This window comes from Akebia trifoliata, chromosome 15 (assembly GCF_017979445.1).
Source record: "Akebia trifoliata isolate Shusen 1 chromosome 15, ASM1797944v1, whole genome shotgun sequence".
NCBI classification, from domain to species: Eukaryota; Viridiplantae; Streptophyta; class Magnoliopsida; order Ranunculales; family Lardizabalaceae; genus Akebia; species Akebia trifoliata.
In genome coordinates this window covers 24,621,722-24,643,795 of record NC_141389.1, presented here as the reverse complement: position 1 = coordinate 24,643,795, position 22,074 = coordinate 24,621,722, and the positions used below count along the sequence as shown (strand labels likewise).

The window sequence follows — 22,074 nt, the reverse complement described above, 5'->3', positions numbered from 1 at the left end:
ACATGCGTGCGAGCCATAGCACTAGGAGTAAAGAAAGAGTGTAGACTTAAGCCGACTTGTACAAATATCACAAAAATTAAATATGCTTCAGTCGTACCTAGTCCAGTCCACATTCTTTGGAGTGGTAAAAAATTCAAATCGAAGAGCCCATTGCACAGAAACACGGGGAGTGGAAAAAGACATGGGTCCATCCATGGGAATGGAGAAAAGAAAGCTTGTCTGTACCAAATCTGCAACAACCTCGTGATGGTCGCTCTGAACCTACATGTGATTATTGAGAAGTAGACAAACGTCAAATCAATAAACTGAAAATGGTTATGAGCAGCAATGCATAAAGAAGAGTATGGTATGAGTGAAAATCTTGAACTGTCTTATATCATGTTCTTATTTTCAATCAGTACATACAAAACAAAGTAAGTTCACCTTTGTAATTGTTGGAGAATTTCTCCGTGAAGGATGGACAAAACGTTGACGAATGGTTTCTGAAGACTCTAATGTTATTGAGACCTGGAACATGTTTCTAGTCATTATAACATCAAGAAGGCATCAATGGAACTTAAAAAGTCAGATTTCTGCAAAAGCTTGACCCATCAATCAAATAATTACCTCTAGGCATCTCCTAGCTCCTTCTTCATGAAAGAAAGTGAGAGTACCACCTATCTGTTTTATATATATATTTTTAAAAGGCATGGCATTGGATGATGCAAAAAATAAAATTGCATACAAGAAAAATATAGTGTATTTACCATGTCACCGAAGTAATAAGTCGAGTCAGAGTTCTTCGGGGAGAAACGGAGCAAAACTTGGTCATCCAACCTGATATTGTAAGATCTTCCTCTAATAAAGCTTTCTGCTGCAATAAAGGGTTTGTCTCAAATAAGCTTACCAAAATTAAGATAATAAAAGCAAGGCAAGAGATTGTAAAAATCAGACAGGAATTTAAAAGATGCTTTAAGGTGAAGAAAGCATGAGGATTTACATGCTACAGGTTCAATAGTTCCTGGTACGGAGGGTACTCCCATATCATCATCAGCGGAAAGGGGATTTGTATGCTTCCTCTGCTGACTAGGAGAGAGGACAGCTGGAAACTTCTTCTCGGGTACATCTGTTTTCAAGTATAGTCCATTATTCAGAAGTTGGCTTTCATAATGCACTCATTAACAAATTACATAACACAATTGATATAGCTATGATTGACATGCTAAAGATAACATGTCGAGAGGTGACAAAAACAGGGAATACAACCAAACACAATTTGTAAGATAACTGTAGCAGGACTGCATAATACACAGAAAAAGTGAACTCGACATCACTAAGGCTCCATTTATTCTCAGAAAATCCATATTTCGCAGTGAAAATTTCCCATGACATAATAACCTGTGTTCGATTTACGTAAAAATATTAGCAAGAATTCGCAAGCCCAAGACACCAAAAGCAGGAAAACAACACACCATGTAAAAGATAGAATTTTAATTTTCAAGGAAAATTGCAACTCCTCTTTCACCACCTCTCCTATTGCTTCAAACCTCTTTCCCCCACACAAGGTTCCTACCAACACCAAATGAACATTGCTTCCACATCCACTGCCGCCACCAAAACTACCACTGATGCCACCACCACAACCAAGTAAAAAATAATGGGGAATATTTATCATATAATGGTATAAATAGACTGTCAGTTATGTTATTTGGATTGCTAGGTATATGAAATCTATTCCCATAATGGATAATTATTCTATAGTTTTTCATGCAAGGATGTGTTGGATGAAATTGAGGCTCTAGAGAGAAGGGATGAATCAGGCCCTCTGTCATCTGATAGAGTGGCTAGGTTCAATCTCAAAGCGAAATTCCAGAGAATGGTGGCCATAGAAGAGGTGAGTTGGAGGCAGAAATCAGAGTAAAGTACTTGAAGGAAGGGAACAATAATACAAAGCTTTTTCATTGAATGGACAGTTGTCATAACAAGGCGAATTTCATTTCCAACTAAAGGTCAACGATGAGTGGTGGAAGAAGGAGAAGGCATAAGGTAGGGGCAGTGAAGTTCTACAAGTCATTATATTTTGAGGATCACCAAACTCGGCCCACTCTAGACCAACTTGCTCTTGATTGAATTTCCCCTGATCAACGCAATTAGCTTGAGAGGACATTCAAGGAAGATGAAGTTTTTCAGATCACTGTAGATATGAGCAGTGATAAAGCATCAAGGCTTGACAGTTTTTCTATGGCTTTCATCAAAGTTAGTTGGGAGATTGTCAAGGAGGACTTTATGACTGATTTCCAACTTCGATAATGTTGAATTTCTCTATTATAGGTCAAATTGTTGCTTCATGGTTTCGATTCCAAAAAAGTTGGGTGCAAAAGATATCTTTGATTTAAGGCTTATCAGTTTGGTTTGTGCTACCTATAAGATTATATCAAAGATGCTCACTTCAAGGATTAAATCAGTGTTTTAGGGGATTATTGGTCTTTCTCAAGGTGTTTTCATCAACGGGAGACAGATTTTGGATGGAATCTTTGTAGCGAATGATACACATTCCAGAATGAGATTGGGGGCTAGGGGTGACTTGTAAACTAGATTTAGAGAAAGCATATGACAACGTCAATTGAAATTTCTTAAGGTATTTGTTGAGTTGCATGGGATTTTGGCAGCCAAAGATGAATTCGATGGGTTATGAAGCATGTAGCGTCTCCATCCTTCTCTATACAAGTGTGTAGCGACTAATTCCTTTAGGAGCTCTAGGGTTTGAGGCAAGGGGATCCATTGTCTCCATTCCTTTCCATCATCGTTGCGGAAGCTCTTAGGAGGATGATGACGACAAAGGTGGTAGCTAATGGGGACTACTTATGTTTTGTCTTAGGGTCAGGCATTACGGTGTTGTAACATATTCAGTTTGTAGACAATACACTTGTGTCCCTAGATGGCTTGGTCAGGCGGTTGAGGTTTCTTAATGGTCTCCTGTACTGTTTTGAGGTTGACTCAGGGTTAACAATGAATCTCCAAAAATGCAAGGTGTTTGCAGTCACGTATGCTCCAAAAGTTGAAGGCCTAGATGTGATGTTTAATTGTCAAGTAGGCGCTTTCCCTTCATCTTACCTTCGTATCGTTAGGAGCGGCTTAGAATAGTTTGGTCGTATGGGATCCAATTTTAGAAAGAGTCGATAGAAGGTTGAGCTCTTGGAAAACGAGATCTCTCTAAAGGTGTGAAATGATTCTTATTAAGAACACTCCGACAAGAATTCATGTCTAGTTTCTCTCATTGTTTTTCGATCCCTAGACGTGTGAAAACAAGATGGATAAGCTATTTTGGGTCTTGATTTTTTGAGGCTAAGTAGAATGAATACAACCCTATCGGGCAAGTGGGTGTGAAGATTTTGGCTTGAATCAAATAGTCTTTGGTAGAGTCATTGAGACAGAGTTTGGTGAGTAGGAGTTTGGCTAGGAGAGTGCGGTGGCTCTTGCTTCGTATGGTGGCAGGATTTGGAAAGGCGTGCTCAAAGTCCTTCCTACGTTCCAAAAGAGTCATTTCAGGATAGATAGGGGATTTTTTGGAGCAGATCCTTGGTTTGCTTGTTTTGTCACACAAAAAAGGCATGCTGTTAACTGGTTTATGGTTAAATTGAGCTTGGAGGTGTCTTGGGTTTTGGATTTAAAAGAACTAAAATATTGATTCTATCTCTTCCATTACTAGTGGCATATCTTTAGTGTCCATTAACTCAAAAGTGAAAGACCGAAGAGTGGGATGGCAGCCAAGATTGGTTGTTTTCGGTAAGGTCCATTTATCATTTCATAGCCCAAGTGTCTCTATCGCCATTTCCTTCTGCAGTTTGTGGTCTGAAGGTTCCTACAAAAATCTCTTTCTTCATATAATCAACTATATTGGCTAAAATTCTTATGATGGATCAGATCACTTGGAGGAGTTTCACTGCTCTAAACTTCCGCTCTCTATGTAAAGAGGATGGTGAGTGTGTTGATCATAGTCTCATTCATTGCAAGTCAGAGCGTGAGGTTTGATCATATTTCATGTCCTTGTTTGGTATTCTTTGTTATTTTCGTAAGCCGCTACAGTTCGTATCTGAGAGTCAGTTGTCAGTAGGCTTCACCTTTTCTACTAAGAGGATTTTGTGGAGCTTAAACCCTTGGTTATTTGTTAGGGGTCTAGAATTAGAGGAATCGTCCCATCTTTGAGGCCACGAGCAATCCCTTCAAGAGATCATCATATTGTTTCTTTTGGTGTAAATTTTTTAACGAATTTAAGGGTAAATTCTTTGAACACCTTTTGGGTAGATGGGACTGGGTTTGTAGCATTTCAATTAACTAGTGTGGTCGGTTTGTTGGGTAAACTCTGATTTGTAATTGGATGGTCCTCTAGACCTCCCTTTTTAGCAATGAAATTTTATTCATAAAAAAAAGTAGCTCACTTACCCTCAGTATCATTTAAAACCTCAGCCACGGATAGCTGAGGAAGTGTTGTATAAGAAGACAAACTGGAGCGTTCTCGTTGGATATACGGGGCATCCTTATTCGAAGACCTTGCTGCAAATGATTGCATAGATACAGAACGTCCAAGGGATTGGTCTATATTTCCCTTTGTAGCATTGTAAGAAGAAACCGATGAGATCTCATCCCTAAAGCTGTCATAGCCTTCCTCAACTCCATCAGATGTTTCATCGACTCTAACCTGATAACAAAATAAATGTACTATAATTGAAGAATAAAACAGCCATGATTAAAAATCAGAATTGTTGGGTCAATCAAGTGTAAGATTGTTAAAGTGATACCGACAAAACCACATGGAATAGAAGTACCTAGTTCAACACATAATCGCTTACACATCCTGATCGAGAAGATAGTATTGAAGTGAAAGCCCTATATTGGTGGTCGTTGGCAATGCAAGAATGTAAACTTCTCCACTTAGGATTTTGTATTCAAGTGGGAGGTCATTGTAAATGGGCCTTATTATAATTACAATAATCACTTACCCACTCAGAGTCTGCATCCTTCTCTTTCCAATATATATCCATTTGGATGGTTGAAGCAGGCAAGATCCCTGCAAAAATGGAAAAAATAAATAAATAAAAGGTTTAATTTCTCTCATGCTATCCTTTTAATGTTGATGGCAACAAAAGAAACATTTCCTTGTGCCAAATTTGGAATTGTGAATCATAGAGATTATGATACTCCGAAGTACTGTTTACGAAGTTGGATTCATTAAACAAGTTAAAGGAACGCCTGAGACAACTTCTATTAAAATGTACATAAAGAGACTGACACAAGTGTCACAACTGAGATAGGCAGGAAATTCACAGATCACTATGAAGCTTAATATACTTCCATTCAGGGAAGCATTTTCCCAACCATGTACAATACCTGAACTTCTAAAATTGAGCTGAATAATGCTCCCATTTCATTGTTATATATGTCTAATGATGAATGTGCCAGCTTGCTAAGTTGGTTAAAGTCTGTGAGAGTTCAAACCACAACCTGGGTTCATCACCCGTCTTCACCGACTAATTACTAACTGCTAACTAATCACTCATATATATATATATATGGGTTGGGTTCCGTTGACTTAAGTGATGACACAAGATCTTGACTGTGTAAACACAAAATCCAAGAGTTGAAAAGTATCCTCAAGCGAGCATTATCGGGATATGTATTGTTGAGATACAAATAAAATCTCAACCGTTGGATTTTGTGTTTACACGGTCAAGATCTTGTGTCATTTCTTGAGTCAATGGAACCCACCCTATTATATGTAAGTCAAATGATGAAATTATACGAAAAGTTTGAACAGATTCAAGTCAAGACTTCAGCGAAAATAATTTCAATAGCCCAACCAGAGCCTGTTCTCAACACAACTTCAATTTAGAACACATATGACACTTCCTAGAACACAATTTCAAAGTTCTTGCATGAAATAAATGAATCCAAAAGAACACACCATCACTTTGAATTTCTTCAGTTAGAAAGCCACTAGTTTTTTGTGTTACCCATATTTGCAATGGAGTACGAGCTTCCTGCAGAGAATGTCAAGAATAAGACTTACAAATGATGCATTGAAAAAATTTAAATGAACTACAAATTCAAATGTGCAAATAAGCCAAAGGTAACTAAGTCTAAATCTATCCCTCCTAGTAAGAGAGGCTAGCATATAAACATTACAAAGATAAAAAGCATTATTTAAGTGGTTTTTCTAGGAGAGATAATGATGCAGGAAGATGAGGGAAGATAAGAAAATAAAGGGGTATTAGGAAATTTGATTGGGGATTGGGTTAAGGATTTCAGATTGGATTTACAATTTAGATTAGGATAGGGTAAACCCAATAGTAAAATATATATTTTTTCTCGCAATTACGACGGGATACATGAAAAGGGTTAAAGGTTAAGGTTTATAGGGTAATGATTAAAGGTTAAGAGAAGGGGTTTCAAGAATCAAGAATCAATAATCAAGAATAAGGAACTTAAAAGAAAATCAAGAAAAACAAAAGAATAAAAAAGAAAAATAAATATTAGAAGAAAAAAAAAAGAGAAAATGATAGAAAGATAGAACCTTAGAATCACACCAAGAATGGTTAAGAACTCACTTCACTCTATTAAAGAAACTCATTCTTTATTCATCAAATCTTCATTGTTAATTCATATAAAAAAATCTAATACAATCTATATAAAGAAAATAAATCAAGAATCTTAGTCAAACTAAAATACCAAATAAATAAATCTAATTTTCGTAACTTTTTCTCTCCTAATTTTCCAACCCTAATAAACTTGAATAAAAGATAAAGTAAAGTTTCTAAACTGTCCCTAAATATTATACTAAAACCATGGACCAATAAAACATGAAAATAAGCTTCAAAAACATAACATTAAAGTCCTAAAATAGAAAATTAAATAAATAACTAATCTAAAATAATCTCAAACGATAAATCTAGACCCAAATAAGTGAAAACCTAAATAATTACAAATTTTCCATCGGAACTCTTGACGGTTGACTTGATTTGCACTCTGTATTAGATAAGGTCCTTTTTTCTTCTAGCAGGCAACACTTGAAGCCTCGTCAACCAGAACCGTTAGGATGGTTCTGGGTCCTTTTATTTATTGGGACCAAATTGAGTCGAATCTCTTGAAATTGAACCGATTGAGAACCAAAATTGATAAAAATCAAGAACTAGGACCGTTTAAAGAGAGTTTTTTTAGCAATTTTGATTCTGGTTCCACTGATTTGAGAAATGGAACCAAAACCAATAGGAATTGGAACCAAGAAAATTTGAAAAACTCGTAAATGTGAAAAGTTATACTAGAGAAGTATTTGTTCCACAGAATGTATAAATGATACACGATGAGAAATGAACAGATGTAGGACATTTACAACCCTAGTTAGAGTTTTACTAGGATTTCTATTTCTACTTCTAGTAGGATTTCTATTTCATAATTATGTTAGGAGTACAATTCCTTGTTAGTTTCTAATTTATCTTAAATTCGTTTTTATTATTTAGACTATAATTAGAAGTGTTTAGAAGTGTCTAATTTGAGTTCTAATAGAATTCTAAGTTGTTATGATGAAGTTATCTATATAAGGAGCTCCAAATCCGAAAATCAATCAATAATCAATTCAATTATTTTTTCTCTTTTAATTACCTTTTAGCTTTATGCTTTACTTTCTTTCAAGCTATAGCTTGTTTATCAATTGAATCTATTGAGTCAAATTGATTTTAAACTGTTCCATTGAACACAACCTATCGAATCGCACGCTTCTACTACGTCATGAACTTGTGCAACATTTGCGTCCTTTATAATCATCTAAAAAAAAAAAACTAAAAGGAAAAAAAATATCACTTAACAACCATTTGCATATAGATTCAAATACTAAAAACAAAGAAGAAAATGAGAAATACAAAATCAAGTTAACCAAGGACATTAATAATTAGAAGTGGTAATAGCGAAAGAAACATAAATGATGAAAGAGGGGACAAATAGAATAAAATAAGTTTATTACATATCAAAACATAGAATGATTCCCTGTATGGCCATGACACAATAATCTTTAGAAGCTACTAAATAAACTAAAGAAACCAACCAATTGAATTAGATCATTAATGGATTCCCGATGAGAATTGCCACTCTCCAATACCAGCCACCGTCCAGATAATGTACATCTAACATGGTAAAGATAACGAATGGTTGTACCCCTATAAGTCGGTGGTATAATCTTTGGCAGCTCTGTTCGCACAATATCTGCAGATGAAAAAGTGTTATCAACAACAAAGGTAACAAAATATAATCAGATTAACACATATATAAATACTTAGTAGCCTAAGCTAAAATTAATACATCCCTAAATACATTCAAAGTCCCTCGAGAAACAGTCGACCTTAATGGTAAAAAAGTTTCAATAAGTGAGTCTTGAATTTCAAGTTGAAAGCATACAAACTACAATATACAACCGTACTAAATCAATTAACACATTTTTCCTATACACTCTCAGTTGACGACCAGTCTCCATGTTAGTTTCTAATCCACATGTTTGAATTTCTGATGCAGGATGGTGAGGGAAGAAGAGCTTAGAGATTTGTGTAAGGATTTGGGCAACAATAGGAAAAGGGTATGAAAAATTATGATTTTTCTTTTATTTAGAAAAAAGGATTTGATATAGGGTAGATTTAGAAAATAGGTTAAAGAAATGGGGAAAGATTAAGGGTAAAATAACATGGGTTTCAAAAATCAAGAATCAAGAATTTAGGAATCAAGAATTCAAGACTCAAGCTTCAAGATTTCAAGAAACTAAAAAAATCAAGAATTCGTATAAAAAAAATCAAGAAAACAGATTTTATGGTTGGCTTCTTGAAAGGATTAGAGGATGCTTGATGGTTTCTTGATCTCTCAAAAATAAACAAAAAAAATGTAGAAAATATGGATTGAAGAAGAGGATAGAGAATAAGAAGAAGATTAAAAAAAGAAAAAAAATTGATATTAACCTTGTAATCACTCCCAATGATTTTCATGACATCAATCACATTGAATGCACCAACATTCAAAAGAAAACAGAGACTTCTGTAATTTTGTTTATTCCATTCATCTCTATCAATAAACCCTAATACAATCTATAAATAAAGAAAATCAACCAAGAGTCCTAATAAAACTAAAATACCAAATAAATAACCTAATTTTCGTAACTTTCTCTTTCCTAAATTTTTAACTTTAATAAACTTAAATAAAAGACATCCTAAAGTTACCAAACTACCCCTAAATATTATACTAAGACCATGGGTCAATAAAACATGAAAATAAGCTATAAAAAAAAAACATAAAAATAAAGCCCTAAAATAAAAAATTAAATAAAAATAAAATCTACTCTACAAGTTTTGATATCCTCATCAATTTTGGTGCATATCCCCCCTTGTTCAAGTTGAAAACAATTGCATTTAAAAAATAATTCAAGTAAAGAATGATGGGGACATCATAGCTTGAAGACTAGGGTTTTTTTAGGATTTTATTTTGGACTTATTTTTAAGTTTTAGGGCTAATTTTCATGTTTTATTAGCTCATGGTCTCAATATAGATGTAGTTTGATAACTTTAGTATGTATTTTTATTAAGTTTATAACGGTGGAAATTTTAGGAGGTTAAGTTACGAAAAGTAGAGCATTTTTATAATTTATCTTTAAGTTAAACGCATCTTTATGCTTTTTAAGAAGACTTTATGAAATTAAAAAAATTATAGAAGTTTCTATGTTTTCTTGATTGAATGTTGGTGCATTCAACTTGGTGATGCCTTGGAAATCATTGGGGGGTGATTCCAAGGTAAATCTATCATTTTGTTCTTTTAATCTTATTTTCTTCTCTCTCTCTCTCTCTCTCTCTCTCTCTCTCTCTCTCTCTCTCTTTTTCCTGTTTTGAACCCATCAGGAATTTATCAAGAAACCAACCCATAAAACTTTGTTTTTTTTATTTTCAAGAAATCATAAACAATTGATTCTTGATTGTATTAAACTCTTAACATAATCCTTAACCTACAAACCTCAACCTTTAACCATTTCCTTTATCATTTGAACTTAAACCACTAATTGGAATTACAAACTTTTGTGTTTTACATACCCAATTGACCTTTGTTGAAACCTTTCACAATGGCCAATTAAACCTTGGACCTCAACCCTTGATCCTTTCCTTTACAGTGTAAGACACAATCCTTAACCATATTCTCCTACCCCATAATAACAACTTCCCTCATTGTCCTGCATCAAAGAACCATTATAAGTATTTGCAAGACCAACAAGAAAGACAAACAAAATACCAGCTGGTGATATTCCTCAACTCATCAGTTAGAAACCAGTAGGCTACTCGCTCTTTCCAACACTGGAGTAACTAACCAAAGTCAGATGAGTGTGAATGACTCTGCCCAAAGATCTGAAAATATACAGTCAACTCTGGACTGGTGGACACTGCCATTTATGGATAGAAGAATAAAAGAATCCAAGGTATGATATAAACCTCAAGTAAAGTAAGAGCTTACCATGATTTAAGATTGAATGATAAACAACATTATAGTGAATACATTCATTGCATTATTCCATGTAACTAATGCAAGAAATACAAGCCTGTAGCCATCAAATCAGACACCGAGTCACCTACTCAATGTTAATCAACTTTAACCCAGTTGACGCTAAAGACCAATCACCTTAAACATAAACCACAAAACAAAAGGCGATTACCCAAAGAACCGTATAATTGAACTTGAAACAACAACAAATGAACAAACAAACAAAGCTTGTCCTAAAGATTTGGGGTTGGCTAAATGAATCGTGTTCCTCCAATCCACTCTTTCCAGAGCCAAGTTTTCTATTTTTGGAAGTGATTAAGTGATCATAATTGTTTTCACTATCTTTCTTTCTTTCTTTTTGATAAGTACATGCAAATTATTAAGATGTAGTTGAGATGACCAACAAAATAGATACAAGGACACACAAGCAAAGACCCCCAAACAAACACACGTTACAACCTACAAACCCACTCCCACTCCCCTCCTCATAAAGTCCTCAAAGAAGACACCTTTGAACTGTCAAAAAATTTACACCAAAAAAACAAAAACCTTTTACAGAAACAACAGTATATTCCACCAGTGTTTCTGCTCCTTAGAAAACTCGATGACTCCTCTCTTTCCAAATGCCCCAACACACAGCAAAAGGTAGAAAAGACCAAAGCAACCTCTTAACCAACATTAAGAACCCAAGTTTAACCAAGATTCAAAAAGGCATTTAATTGTCTTCGGAAAGCACAAAGATATCCCAAGAAGCATTAGGAAATGCATCCAAACCTCCTGAGCTAACATAAAATATAGAAATAGATGACTGATTGTCTCCTCGACTCTAATGCACCACAAAATTTTGGACCACAAAACCCTTTACGGATAAGACCATCCAACATCAGTGTCCTCTCAAGTGAAGCCAGCCAAATGAAAAAGGAAATTTTTGAGGGAATTTTTCCGCCCCCAAATAGCTACTGCTAGAAAGTCTGCACCAACCTCACTCTGCAAAGACCTATATAAAGATTTCACTGAGAATAGGCCATCCTTGGATCTATTTCACACGCAACTATCACTTGAATAAAGAGAGAGAGGTACCTACCAACAGGCTAGTCGAGGAAATTAACTCTTCCAGCTCCCAATCATTGAAGGCCCATACCTTCCAAAATCACCAAGAAACTAGAGATGGGAAATCCTTTTTTCAAAGACAACTCAAAGAGATGAGGGAATTGCTCCTTTAGAATGTTATCCCGACACCAAACATCTTCCCAGAACCGCCCCTTGTCCCTCTTCCAAGCTTAAAGTGACCCTTTGGACAGAACAACAACAAAACCTTGAAAATTCCCCTCCACACACCACACCCATGCGAACCTCGTTTCAAACCACTTTCCCAACCGAATTCTTTCTCACCAAACTTAGCCGTCAGACCTTCCTCCACAAGCTATTTGATTCCAACCCAAATCTCCAAAGACACTTCCCCATTAGAGCTTTGTTCATTTCCCCCAGCCTTCGCACATCCAAGCCCCCTTTGGTATTTGGAGAACAAACCCTTTCCACTTCACAAGTTGGAACTTTGGGACTTCCTCTCGCTCTCTTGGGACCTTCAATTTGAATATTTCTTTTAATCAGGGCCACAATCGGCCTTTGTTGAATATGCCCAAACCATCAAGGTCGACTTTCTCTTAATTTATCACCTATGAAGCTACTCCTACATTTTCTCAAATGTGTTCATTTATAAATTTATATTTTCTAGTCTTTCCAACACAACATCCTCATCTCCGCCACACCCAATCCTTTAAAATGATGCTTCTTGATTGTCCAAAATTCAGCTTCATAGAACTTAGCTGGTCTTGCTACTGTCTCATAAACTTTTTTTCTTTTAATTTGATTGATATGCATGTGTCACATAGCACTCCAGAAGTGCACCTCTACATTAGCCATCCAACTTTGATTCCATGGGAAATATAATCATTAATCTCTCCATCCTTGTGTATAATAGACATGAAATAACGAAAGTCATCACTTTGAGGTATTTCTAGACCATCAATTTTTTACGATACTTCCATCCTCTTGGGTATCGATACTAAATTTACACTCCACATATTTCAGTTCTTTTTTTCTTATTGTAGTAGGTTAAGGATGAAGATGGGTTTTGGACCCAATTATACGGTACAGCATACACTGACTTTGCCAACTTAGCAAAATAGCAATAGGATAGGAATTTCTTACATGTTTTCGTGTCACTTGATGAAACAATCTGATTTGAAATGATGGATGGTGTTGAACAGTCAAGAAAAACCTGCTCACCTGCACGGATCAACGACACTGATATGACACAAATAAAGAATATTTGCATAGATTACATGCATCAATTAGCATATTAGGCAGAGGATACACTTAACATGTCAGGTTCACAGCATGACATCTACATCTAGATATAGATGGAAAAAACCAGATAGCAAATCTGACTCTTTAACAAATCCCGTTCACAGAATCAACTTCTACAACTCGTTTTTTTCCCTTATCCACTCCCAATAATTTTTTCCTTCTCTACAGTTTTTTTGACCTTTTCTTATATCCTGCTTCAAAAGCCCTAGACATCGCCAAAGGAGGAAAAAAATAACTTTTTACCTAAATCAAAGCTTCAGCAGTAGAGAACTAACACAACCCAAAACCAAAAACGAGTTGATTTTGTTAGTATATTAATGAGTCTGGTCTTTGGAAAAATAAACCCCCAAAAAAACTCCTAGACGCACAGAAGTTATATAAACCCAACGAACAAGTAGAGAACCAAAAATGAGTGAGGGACCTGATCGCATAAAGAGAGGGTACTCCAACACTAGGTTTCTCCTTTGCTTTATCAACGTATGTCAGTTTCTTCTTAGAGAGAGAGAGAGGGGGGGGGGGGTGGGGGAGAATTTTTTTTTTTTTTGGGTGCTGAATAGAGGATTTTAGAATATATACATGTTTTCAAAGGAGTCATTTCATTTTATTTTATTTTAGAGGTTGGGGGGGGGGGGGGGGGGGGTGTTCTAATCAGGTCAGGGGTCATTTCCGTTAATTATTTTATATTTTTTTAATATTATTCTTTTTCTTTAAGTTTTCGTAAATTGCTGATTCTTTCGGCATTTTTCCCTTCCCAACTTATTCCCAAACCAACTTGGTGACCATGCACAAGACTAAATAGTTGCTGCTCAATTACTTGAACAAATTAATGGAAAATTTATCCACAACTACAAAACTAAATTCTCAGATAAAGTTAGATAATTCAATTTCAATTCATTGGTTATTAAAGTGTATCCTCATGAGGCACAACAGACTAGCATATCTTCATCTTCTGATGTTTCAGAAAAGCTTTACACAAGATGCATATGTCAATGTCTGTAGTCATAAAGCAACGTCGGTAAAGCACTACTGACCATTCCCGAAAGTAATCCTACCAACATAAAGAAATTAAAAGAGTTCAACAATAAGAGTCAATACCAATTCTGAATAAATTAACAGAAAGTGCAAATCAATACCTCTCCGTTGTTTCGATCCCGGTAATGGTTTTTGTGTGGTGAACCATTGGGTGTCCAACTTCTCAATTCCTTTAATTTCAAAAGTAAGTCTTTCAATTAAAAGTGAACATGCATCATCAGCTCCATGCTCAGTTTCAGAGGTCTCATTAGCAGCACCTGGGTTATGAACCTCTATAATCACACAAACTAAATCGCCAGGCCTATAAACTTCATTATCTGCATGTAGTTTCAAAGAAGGCACGAGCTTATTTTTCAGACTATTGGCAGATCCATCAACCGTCTTCTCCTCAAATCCAAAAGAACCCAAACTTCCGAAAAAAGAGAACCCCCGAGAAACCTTTGGTGGCATTTCTTCAATGCAGAAATTTCATCCAGGTGGGTTAAGCATGCACCAGCACAGAAAAACTAGCATTCCAAATTTCCAAGTTTGCAAATGGAACACAAGACCATCCCAATATGTCTTTCCTGCACTTGAATCAAACACATATCTTAGCTTCAGAAAGATAATAAGAAAGATGGTCCATAACACCTCAGGTCATGAGAGATCAACTCATCATCCATTAAGGGCATTAAACAGTGGACATCACAATATTTATACATTTAAGCAACATACCAAAAGGGATGCGCAACTAAGATGAAAACTTCAAAACATTGCAATTTGATGCTCGTAATCGAAAAACATTATATTCAAGTTTGACGATATATATAGTCATTAACTTTTTTTATGGGTAAGCTAGACTTGAACACACGACCTCAAGGTTGCTTTGCAATGTGTCAAACAAACTGAGCTATCCCACTAACTTTAAAGTTAAGGTGCCAACTTGGTAATGTCTATGAGTGGTAATACCACAGACCTGGGATCAAAAAGTAAATGTTTGCAAATTACAAAAAGTACGGGCAAACTCACTATTAGAAATATTCCATCAACTATTCCTGAGGCATAATATTAAATTCCCATCATTGTGTGACATATCATGTTAACCAACCAACTACTCCAAAAGACCGATCTGTTGGAGAAGGGGAGAAATATGAATATAAGAGGGTCACGGGGCTTAAATGGGGTATGACACACCTGAGAGTGGAGGAAAATATACACTCAACACTCCCCCTCACCCATAAGGATGGAAAGAGTCGAACCCATGACCTATATGAACCTAGCGATCTGATTCCATGTTAACCAACCAACTACTCCAAAGATTGATCTATCGGAGAAGGGGAGGACTATGAATATAAGAGGGCTTAAATGGGGTATGACACACCCGAGAGTGGAGGAAAATATATATTTTTTTTATCGGTAAAGATAATTTTATTAGAAAAGCCAAGAAAAAGGGGGGTCGAGGAGACCAACCCAAAACAAAGAAAAGAAAAAACAAAAGAGATACAATTAGTCCCCGGACAAAGAACACACCCTCTCCCACCTCACCACAAAGTCTTCAAAGAAAACCCCTTTAAACTCCTTATACAGTTTACTCCAAGAAAACATGAGTTCCAGAATAGAGATAATAAGACCATCCAAAGTAACCTCTCTCCCCTCGAAAATGCATCGATTACGCCCCTTCCAAATGCCCCAACAAATTGCAAATGGGGCCAAAAACCAAAGAATCCGCTTCGAGGATAAGAAAGCCCCTTCCCATGTCACCCAAGATTCCAAAACCGACTTAAGTGATCTGGGGAGACATCCTATTAAACCAAACAAAGTTAAAAAATGCGACCAAATGTGATGTGCCACCCGGCAATGCATGAGAAGGTGGTCCACCGTTTCCGCCTGAGACTTACACATACAACACTGATTTGACGCAATAAATCCTCTTTTTATTAACTGATCCATTGTTGCAAGTCTCCCTAGAGTCGCCAGCCAAAGAAACGTCGATATCTTCGGAGGATTCTTACCACTCCAGACAAGAGTGTGAGGAAAAGACATCCCAAAACTATGCGCTATACTCTTGTAAAAAGACTTCACTGTAAAGTTGCCATCTATAGACGCCCCCCACACTCTCTGATCTTCCAGTAAGCACTCCCAATTTCTGTTCTCTACCAAGGATACTAATCTCCCTACACTATCCACCTCCCAATCATTAAACGGTCTTCTAAAGCCAAAGTCCCAATTAGTTATCCCGTTGTCAATGATTTTGAAACTGGAGATAAACTGGTTATTCTTCATCGACAACGCAAATAACTCTGGAAATTGATCTTTAATGATTCCATCCCCACACCACCAATCCTCCCACAATCTTACCTTATCCCCCCTCCCCACTTTACATTTCACTCTTTTCTTAAAAATCAGCATTCTTTTGGAAATGCCTCTCCACACCCCGCAACCCAGAGCCCCTTTAACCGGACCACTCTCCCACCCATTCTCATTCACCCCATATTTATCCACAATTACTTTTCTCCATAGACTCTCCCTTTCTACACCAAACCTCCAAAGCCATTTCCCTAGCAAAGCCGAATTCATGGAGCCAAACTTCCAGAAACCCAACCCTCCATTCCTCTTAGGCAAACATAACTTCCTCCAACTCACCCAGTGGTATTTTCTAGCTCCAGTGGCAAATTTTCTCTAATTGAACTTCCACACTCCTCGGCAAGGAAAATAGAGAGAAAGTATAAATGGGGATACTAGCCAAAACACTCCTAATAAGAGTAATCTTCCCTCCTTTTGATAGAAGCTTAGACTTCCAAGTGCTTAATTTCTTCCTCATCCTATCAACAACCGGCTCCCAAATTTCCTTACTAGAATAACCCATTCCTAACGGAAGCCCCAAATATGTGGATGGAAGTGTCCCCATTTGAACCCCCAACAAAGCTGTCGCTGCCTCCACCCCTTCAATTTCTCCCACTGCAAACAATTTACTCTTTCGCAGATTGACCGGGATGCCCGATATCACCTCAAAACACCCTAGCAGTCCGCTCAAGAAGCTCACCTGTCTCGACGAGTAATCCAAAAAGATTATAGTATCGTCCGCAAACTGAAGGTGAGAAATGACATGCCCCCCTGTCTTAGTGGAAAATCCAGTCATCTCCCCTTCCATCACCGCTTTTGACATCATTCTACCCAAGGCCTCCATCACTATCACAAACAGAAAAGGGGACAACGGGTCCCCTTGACGAAGACCCCTTGAACTTCTGAAGTACCCCGTTGGTGATCCGTTAACCAGAACCGAAAAGGTAGATGTGGATATACATTTCATAACCCATCGAACCCACATCTCCCCAAAACCCATTCTCCTCAACAAATACTTCACCAAGTTCCAGTTAACATGATCATAGGCTTTCTCTAGATCTACCTTGCAAACCAAACCTGGAATTTTGGCTTTTCTTCTCGAATCAATGCATTCATTGGCTATCAATACCCCATCCAGGATCTGCCTCCCTGCAACAAACGCCCCTTGCGCCGGACCAATTATGCTACTTAGCACTCAACATATTTATGGTTCTTAAGAAAATGTTTGCAAGTGCTTCGTGATATCAAACAATGGAAATTAAGAATTATAAGAGTTGTGTTGGAGAGAGCGAGCAACCAAGAAAACAGATTTAATTGATACATAGAACCAATGGAATCAGATTCAAAACCCTGTCCAATCAAATACCATTCATGTTATGCTCCCTATCATTAATTTCCAATTTTGAACAAAAAACTGGTTGTTGGAGTTAAAACGTTTCAAGTGACTGTTGTTTTGCTTGTTTGGGTTTTTTTTTCTTGCTTTGGTTAAAATTAGGGCTGCAACCTGGGCGGGTTGGCCCGAACTCAACTCGGGCTCAACCCGATTGATGGACAAGCTTGGGCCAATTTATGTAGAAGATGAGTTGAGCCTAGGTTAGAATATCACAACCCGAATTTGGGTTGAGGGTATGAGCAACCCGACTCAACCCAATGCTATTTACTTATATATAAATATTTTTATATTAATTATAGATTTTTTATTTAACTTTTTTATTTCATCTTGATATTATGACTCGTATGGTTTGTCTAAATAATCTTTCAATGATAGATTCGAAGGTTGTATACAATTTTATATACTAGTAATTTTGGTTTTGATGTTGTATATCTTTTTTAAAAATATAACATTTATTTGTTAATCAAAATGAATTTAGGGCGATTCAATGAGCCCAACCTAACCAAATCACCCAAAATTACCTAACTCGGGCTAACCCGAACTCAACCCAATTTTAGAAGATCAAGATCAAGTTGAGCTTGGATTAGGGATCTTAGGCCTGATGGTCGGGCTGAGTTGAGCTCAGGTTGGGGGTTTTGCTACTTGGGTTGAGCCTAGGTTTACCCCCCAACCCGCCCAAGTTGTAACCTTATTTAAAATAGAGCAATAGGGTTTATGCATTGATATCCGCTGGAAATGTATGGTTTGTGATGAGGATATCCGAATCATGGGCTTTTTCCACTGGGCAATTGGTTAGATTTTATCTTTATGAGGTCTATTTTACTGATTAGGATGAATAATTGGATTTATTTTTATGTTCAATTAATCCATGCTCTTAGTATAGATGTTTGGGGTAGTAGTTTGGTAACTTTTTCATGTCTTTCTAGTGGATTTGGTAACTTTAATATATCTTTCTAGTGAGTTTCACAAGTGGTTTGGGAGTAGTTTTCATAGTTTTATTACTCCATGGTCTTGAAGCATTTAGCTTGCAATAGTCTCTCTTCATATTAGCTCTCAAGGCATGTCAAAACATCCTTTCCTAACCAAACCTTATTGGTTGCAATTTGTTTTTCAATTTTATTCTCCATGTGGTCCAAATTAGCATTTATGGCTGCTAGAGCTTGAGCTACAAGATCCAATGGCATATTGGTCACTCATACCACCAAGTGTAGGCATGTTCTAATAAAATCCTAAATGGCTTAATCTATTAATGTAATGCCAAAATAACTTATAAGGATCCTATTTTAAATGTATGACAATAAAAACCTAAGCTCAACTTAAGCTCTGATACCAAACCTAATGTAGGACGATGCAAACTTAACCTAAAATGATGATGTTGATATGAAGAACAATTACCGAGAATAATAAAATCCATAAAAAATAATAATAATAATAATTCCATCCAATATTATTAAAGAAAATCTAATAAGTAATTAGATTGAACTTCCAAACTAACTTAGGGTCTCAATCAAATTGCCAATTTGAATTCTCTTGGTCCTTTCAAGCATTTCAAGAATCAGTTTAGGCCCAACTATTGATATTGTGGAGGGTTCTAACAAATCCAATTGGCTATATTTTAAAAGGTAAGTATGAGATTTTTCAATTAAGGTAAGAAGATGTAAACATTTAAAGAACCCAACAATAATAATTTTCTAAAAGAGTGCATTGCCTTAATGGGAAAGGGTTTAGAGTATTTGATGGAGCTTGAAGAAAGGTTTAGAATAAGTGGAAGGGTTTCTTGATGGGGTTCGAGGGTTCTTGATGGGTTAAGATGGTTGTTGAGAGTTAAGATAAGGTTTGGAATAAGCAGCAAGAATTAGAGATAAAAATGAGGTTATGGGATAGATGTATGGATCAGCCAGCCCTACATGTGATGTAGATGTATGGATTGGCCAGCCCTAACTGGGATCTCTTAGTTTTTCTGCAAGTATTAATGGTTACTCTTACATTACATTACTTTTCTTTAATCACTCTTGTTTAGTGCATTGATCAATGTTAATAACCCATTGGAAAATTAAGAAGGAGGGGGGGGGGGGGGGGGGAGGAATTAAATAATTGGTTTGTTTTGTATTGAAAAGAGTCAAACAAAATATATATAAGGGAGATGAGCACTAATATGCTCAAAGTAAATATGCAAGCTAAGTAGGAACCTAAACAATGAACTCCATTTAAAAACTAAGTCATCAAAAAAAGAAAAACCTTCCATTCCTTAACTACATAAGACCATCGAAGAAAGCATGTATTTCAACTGAAGATCGACATTTAAAAAGAAAAAGAAAAAAAAGGTTCTTCTCAAAAAGTCAAATGTTTCTTTACTTCTATAACTCCTATCAAATCATGAAAGGAAGCATGGAGCAAAACACATGACCACGGGCTAAAAAGATTTAGATCCTCCAGTTGTTAAGACCCAAAACCAATGCTCCAAAAATACCTAGGGGCATTGATAGAGTGGAAAGTTTAAGTCTTAACCTAAGGATTATAACATACCCCCACGCTTCAAGGCCGACGTCTTCATTGCCCACTTACAGCAACCCCCCCCCCCCCCAGTTGGCTTTCTTTCCTAGTACCAGGTACCCATTTTTCTTTTACCAGACGTCGTCCATTCCCAGACTAATTACAATAGCCTACTATGGTACCCTTCCATATCCCATACTATGGCGGTCCCCCCTCCTTTTCAGAACCCCTTCCATGTCCCATACACTATAGAGGAGCCCCACCCTATCTTTTTTTCTAAACCCCTTCAATGTCCCATACTATAGAAGAGCCCTTTTTTCCGTAATCACCTCCCCATGACTCAAACCCTGGACGTGGGTTGACTCTAATACCAAATGTTAAGACCCAAACCAATGCTTCAAAAATACCTAGGTGTTGATAGAGTGGAAAGTTTAAGTTTTTACCTAAGGATTGTAACAAATTCTTTCGCACCTTGGGCATGTACCAAAAAGCTCAAAAAGCCAAACCCACAAACTTCCATCGAAAGGGCCATGAAAAAGGAGATAATTGACACATTCCCCACCCTTCTCCCACATTTCACAGTAATCCATAATGATCATCTTAGGGGCTATCTTTCAACAAAAAAAAAAAAAAAATTGATAACTACAAATTTTATTATTAACAAGAAGAGAAGGTGGTAGTCAAGAAGCATCATCTTATGGGATATTGGATGATCGACTATCAAGATATCGTCCAGACATGTTGTCTATGCATAGAAGCTAATAATCTTAGAGTGGACTGGAGATACCCAAATAACAGAAACCAGAATTGCTGAATAGAAGGAATAATTCATTCTTCTCCAGAAATCACTCTCTTTTAGACGGGTGATTACTTGGCACTGATAATTCATTTATCAAAGAAAAAAAAGATTATCAATCTCCTAATCATTCTTCGCTGTTCTATTAGGAAACATGAACACTTTACTATAAAAAATAAAAATAAAAACCAATTGACGATCTAACTTACGTGATAGTAGGTAAAATCAAGCCAAATCAATCGAACTACAAACATATTCGAAAGAAAATTGCATCAAATCAAATCCTACAAGAACTTACTTTTTTTTATCAGAAATCTGAACCAAAATAAATGAAACTTACCTCGGTCGAAGGAGCGATTAAAGGATTCTTCAGTTTTTTAATATTCTAAGTTACTTATTTGTAAAACAATTATAAATGAACAGTTTTTTGCAGTAAAAACTTAAGATTTTGACCAAATTTGGTGAGAACCTTCAGCTTATACAATCAGGAAATAAATAATTATAGGAAATCATAGAGAAAAATTAATAGAAATTCAGGGGTTTTTCTGCATAAATGTGGACATTCAGATTCCAAACACATCATCTTCAAAACTATTAACACAGAGTGCGATCGAGAGAGATATAGAGAGGGTAGCGTACCTGATCTCCTCCAAGATACAGAGATCTCACCATTAACGCCAAATTTAAGGTCTGTCTTCGTTCTCTGTTTCAGCCGATACGATGGTTAGTTAACTAGAGAGATTCTACTTACACACTAACGTTTACTTATAACACACCAATCTAAATCCTTTGAGACCTACTATTAACAAGTTAACTTTCACTTATAACACACCAATCTAATTCTAATGTAAACAAGAAGGAGAATGCTGAAGTAACATTGAAATTGACATCTTTTCATGTTAGGAAAAATCGATTTGAAAATTTAATTTCAACGGAAACATCAATAAATTCAAATTGTTTTAATATCGCCCTATAAAATTAATCATCATTCAATTTAATTTTAGGTAAAAAGAAAAATTACCTCTTGAAATATCCGACAATGAAGAAGAAACATCCAAGTTGAATGATCTCCAGAACTTAGTGAATTTGCTCCTTGTTAAAAGATCTACTCATTTTCGATTTCCTCTAGATTTCA

The 22,074-nt window shown here is 36.3% G+C and overlaps 1 protein-coding gene across 4 annotated transcripts in view; it reads right to left on the bottom strand.

Annotated features, from left to right (window-relative positions):
• The window catches only part of LOC147384735 (uncharacterized), a 32,712-nt gene extending 11,039 nt beyond the window's left edge, over positions 1-21,673 (bottom strand). For 2 of the 4 annotated variants that reach the window (XM_086424853.1, XM_086424855.1), the window contains exons 1-12: positions 21,579-21,673; positions 14,037-14,501; positions 12,745-12,822; positions 8,075-8,232; positions 5,942-6,017; positions 4,980-5,047; positions 4,423-4,678; positions 980-1,105; positions 747-853; positions 607-660; positions 424-507; positions 98-261 (exon numbers count right to left, since the gene is read on the bottom strand). In XM_086424853.1, the coding sequence (XP_086280979.1) occupies positions 98-261; positions 424-507; positions 607-660; positions 747-853; positions 980-1,105; positions 4,423-4,678; positions 4,980-5,047; positions 5,942-6,017; positions 8,075-8,232; positions 12,745-12,822; positions 14,037-14,385 (1,520 nt within the window). In that variant the 5' untranslated portion in view covers positions 14,386-14,501; positions 21,579-21,673. Of the gene's footprint in view, positions 1-97; positions 262-423; positions 508-606; positions 661-746; positions 854-979; positions 1,106-4,422; positions 4,679-4,979; positions 5,048-5,941; positions 6,018-8,074; positions 8,233-12,744; positions 12,823-14,036; positions 14,507-21,578 lie in introns of all 4 variants that reach the window. The other 2 variants (XM_086424854.1, XM_086424856.1) reach the window with 2 other exon arrangements.
• Positions 21,674-22,074: the final 401 nt, after the last annotated feature.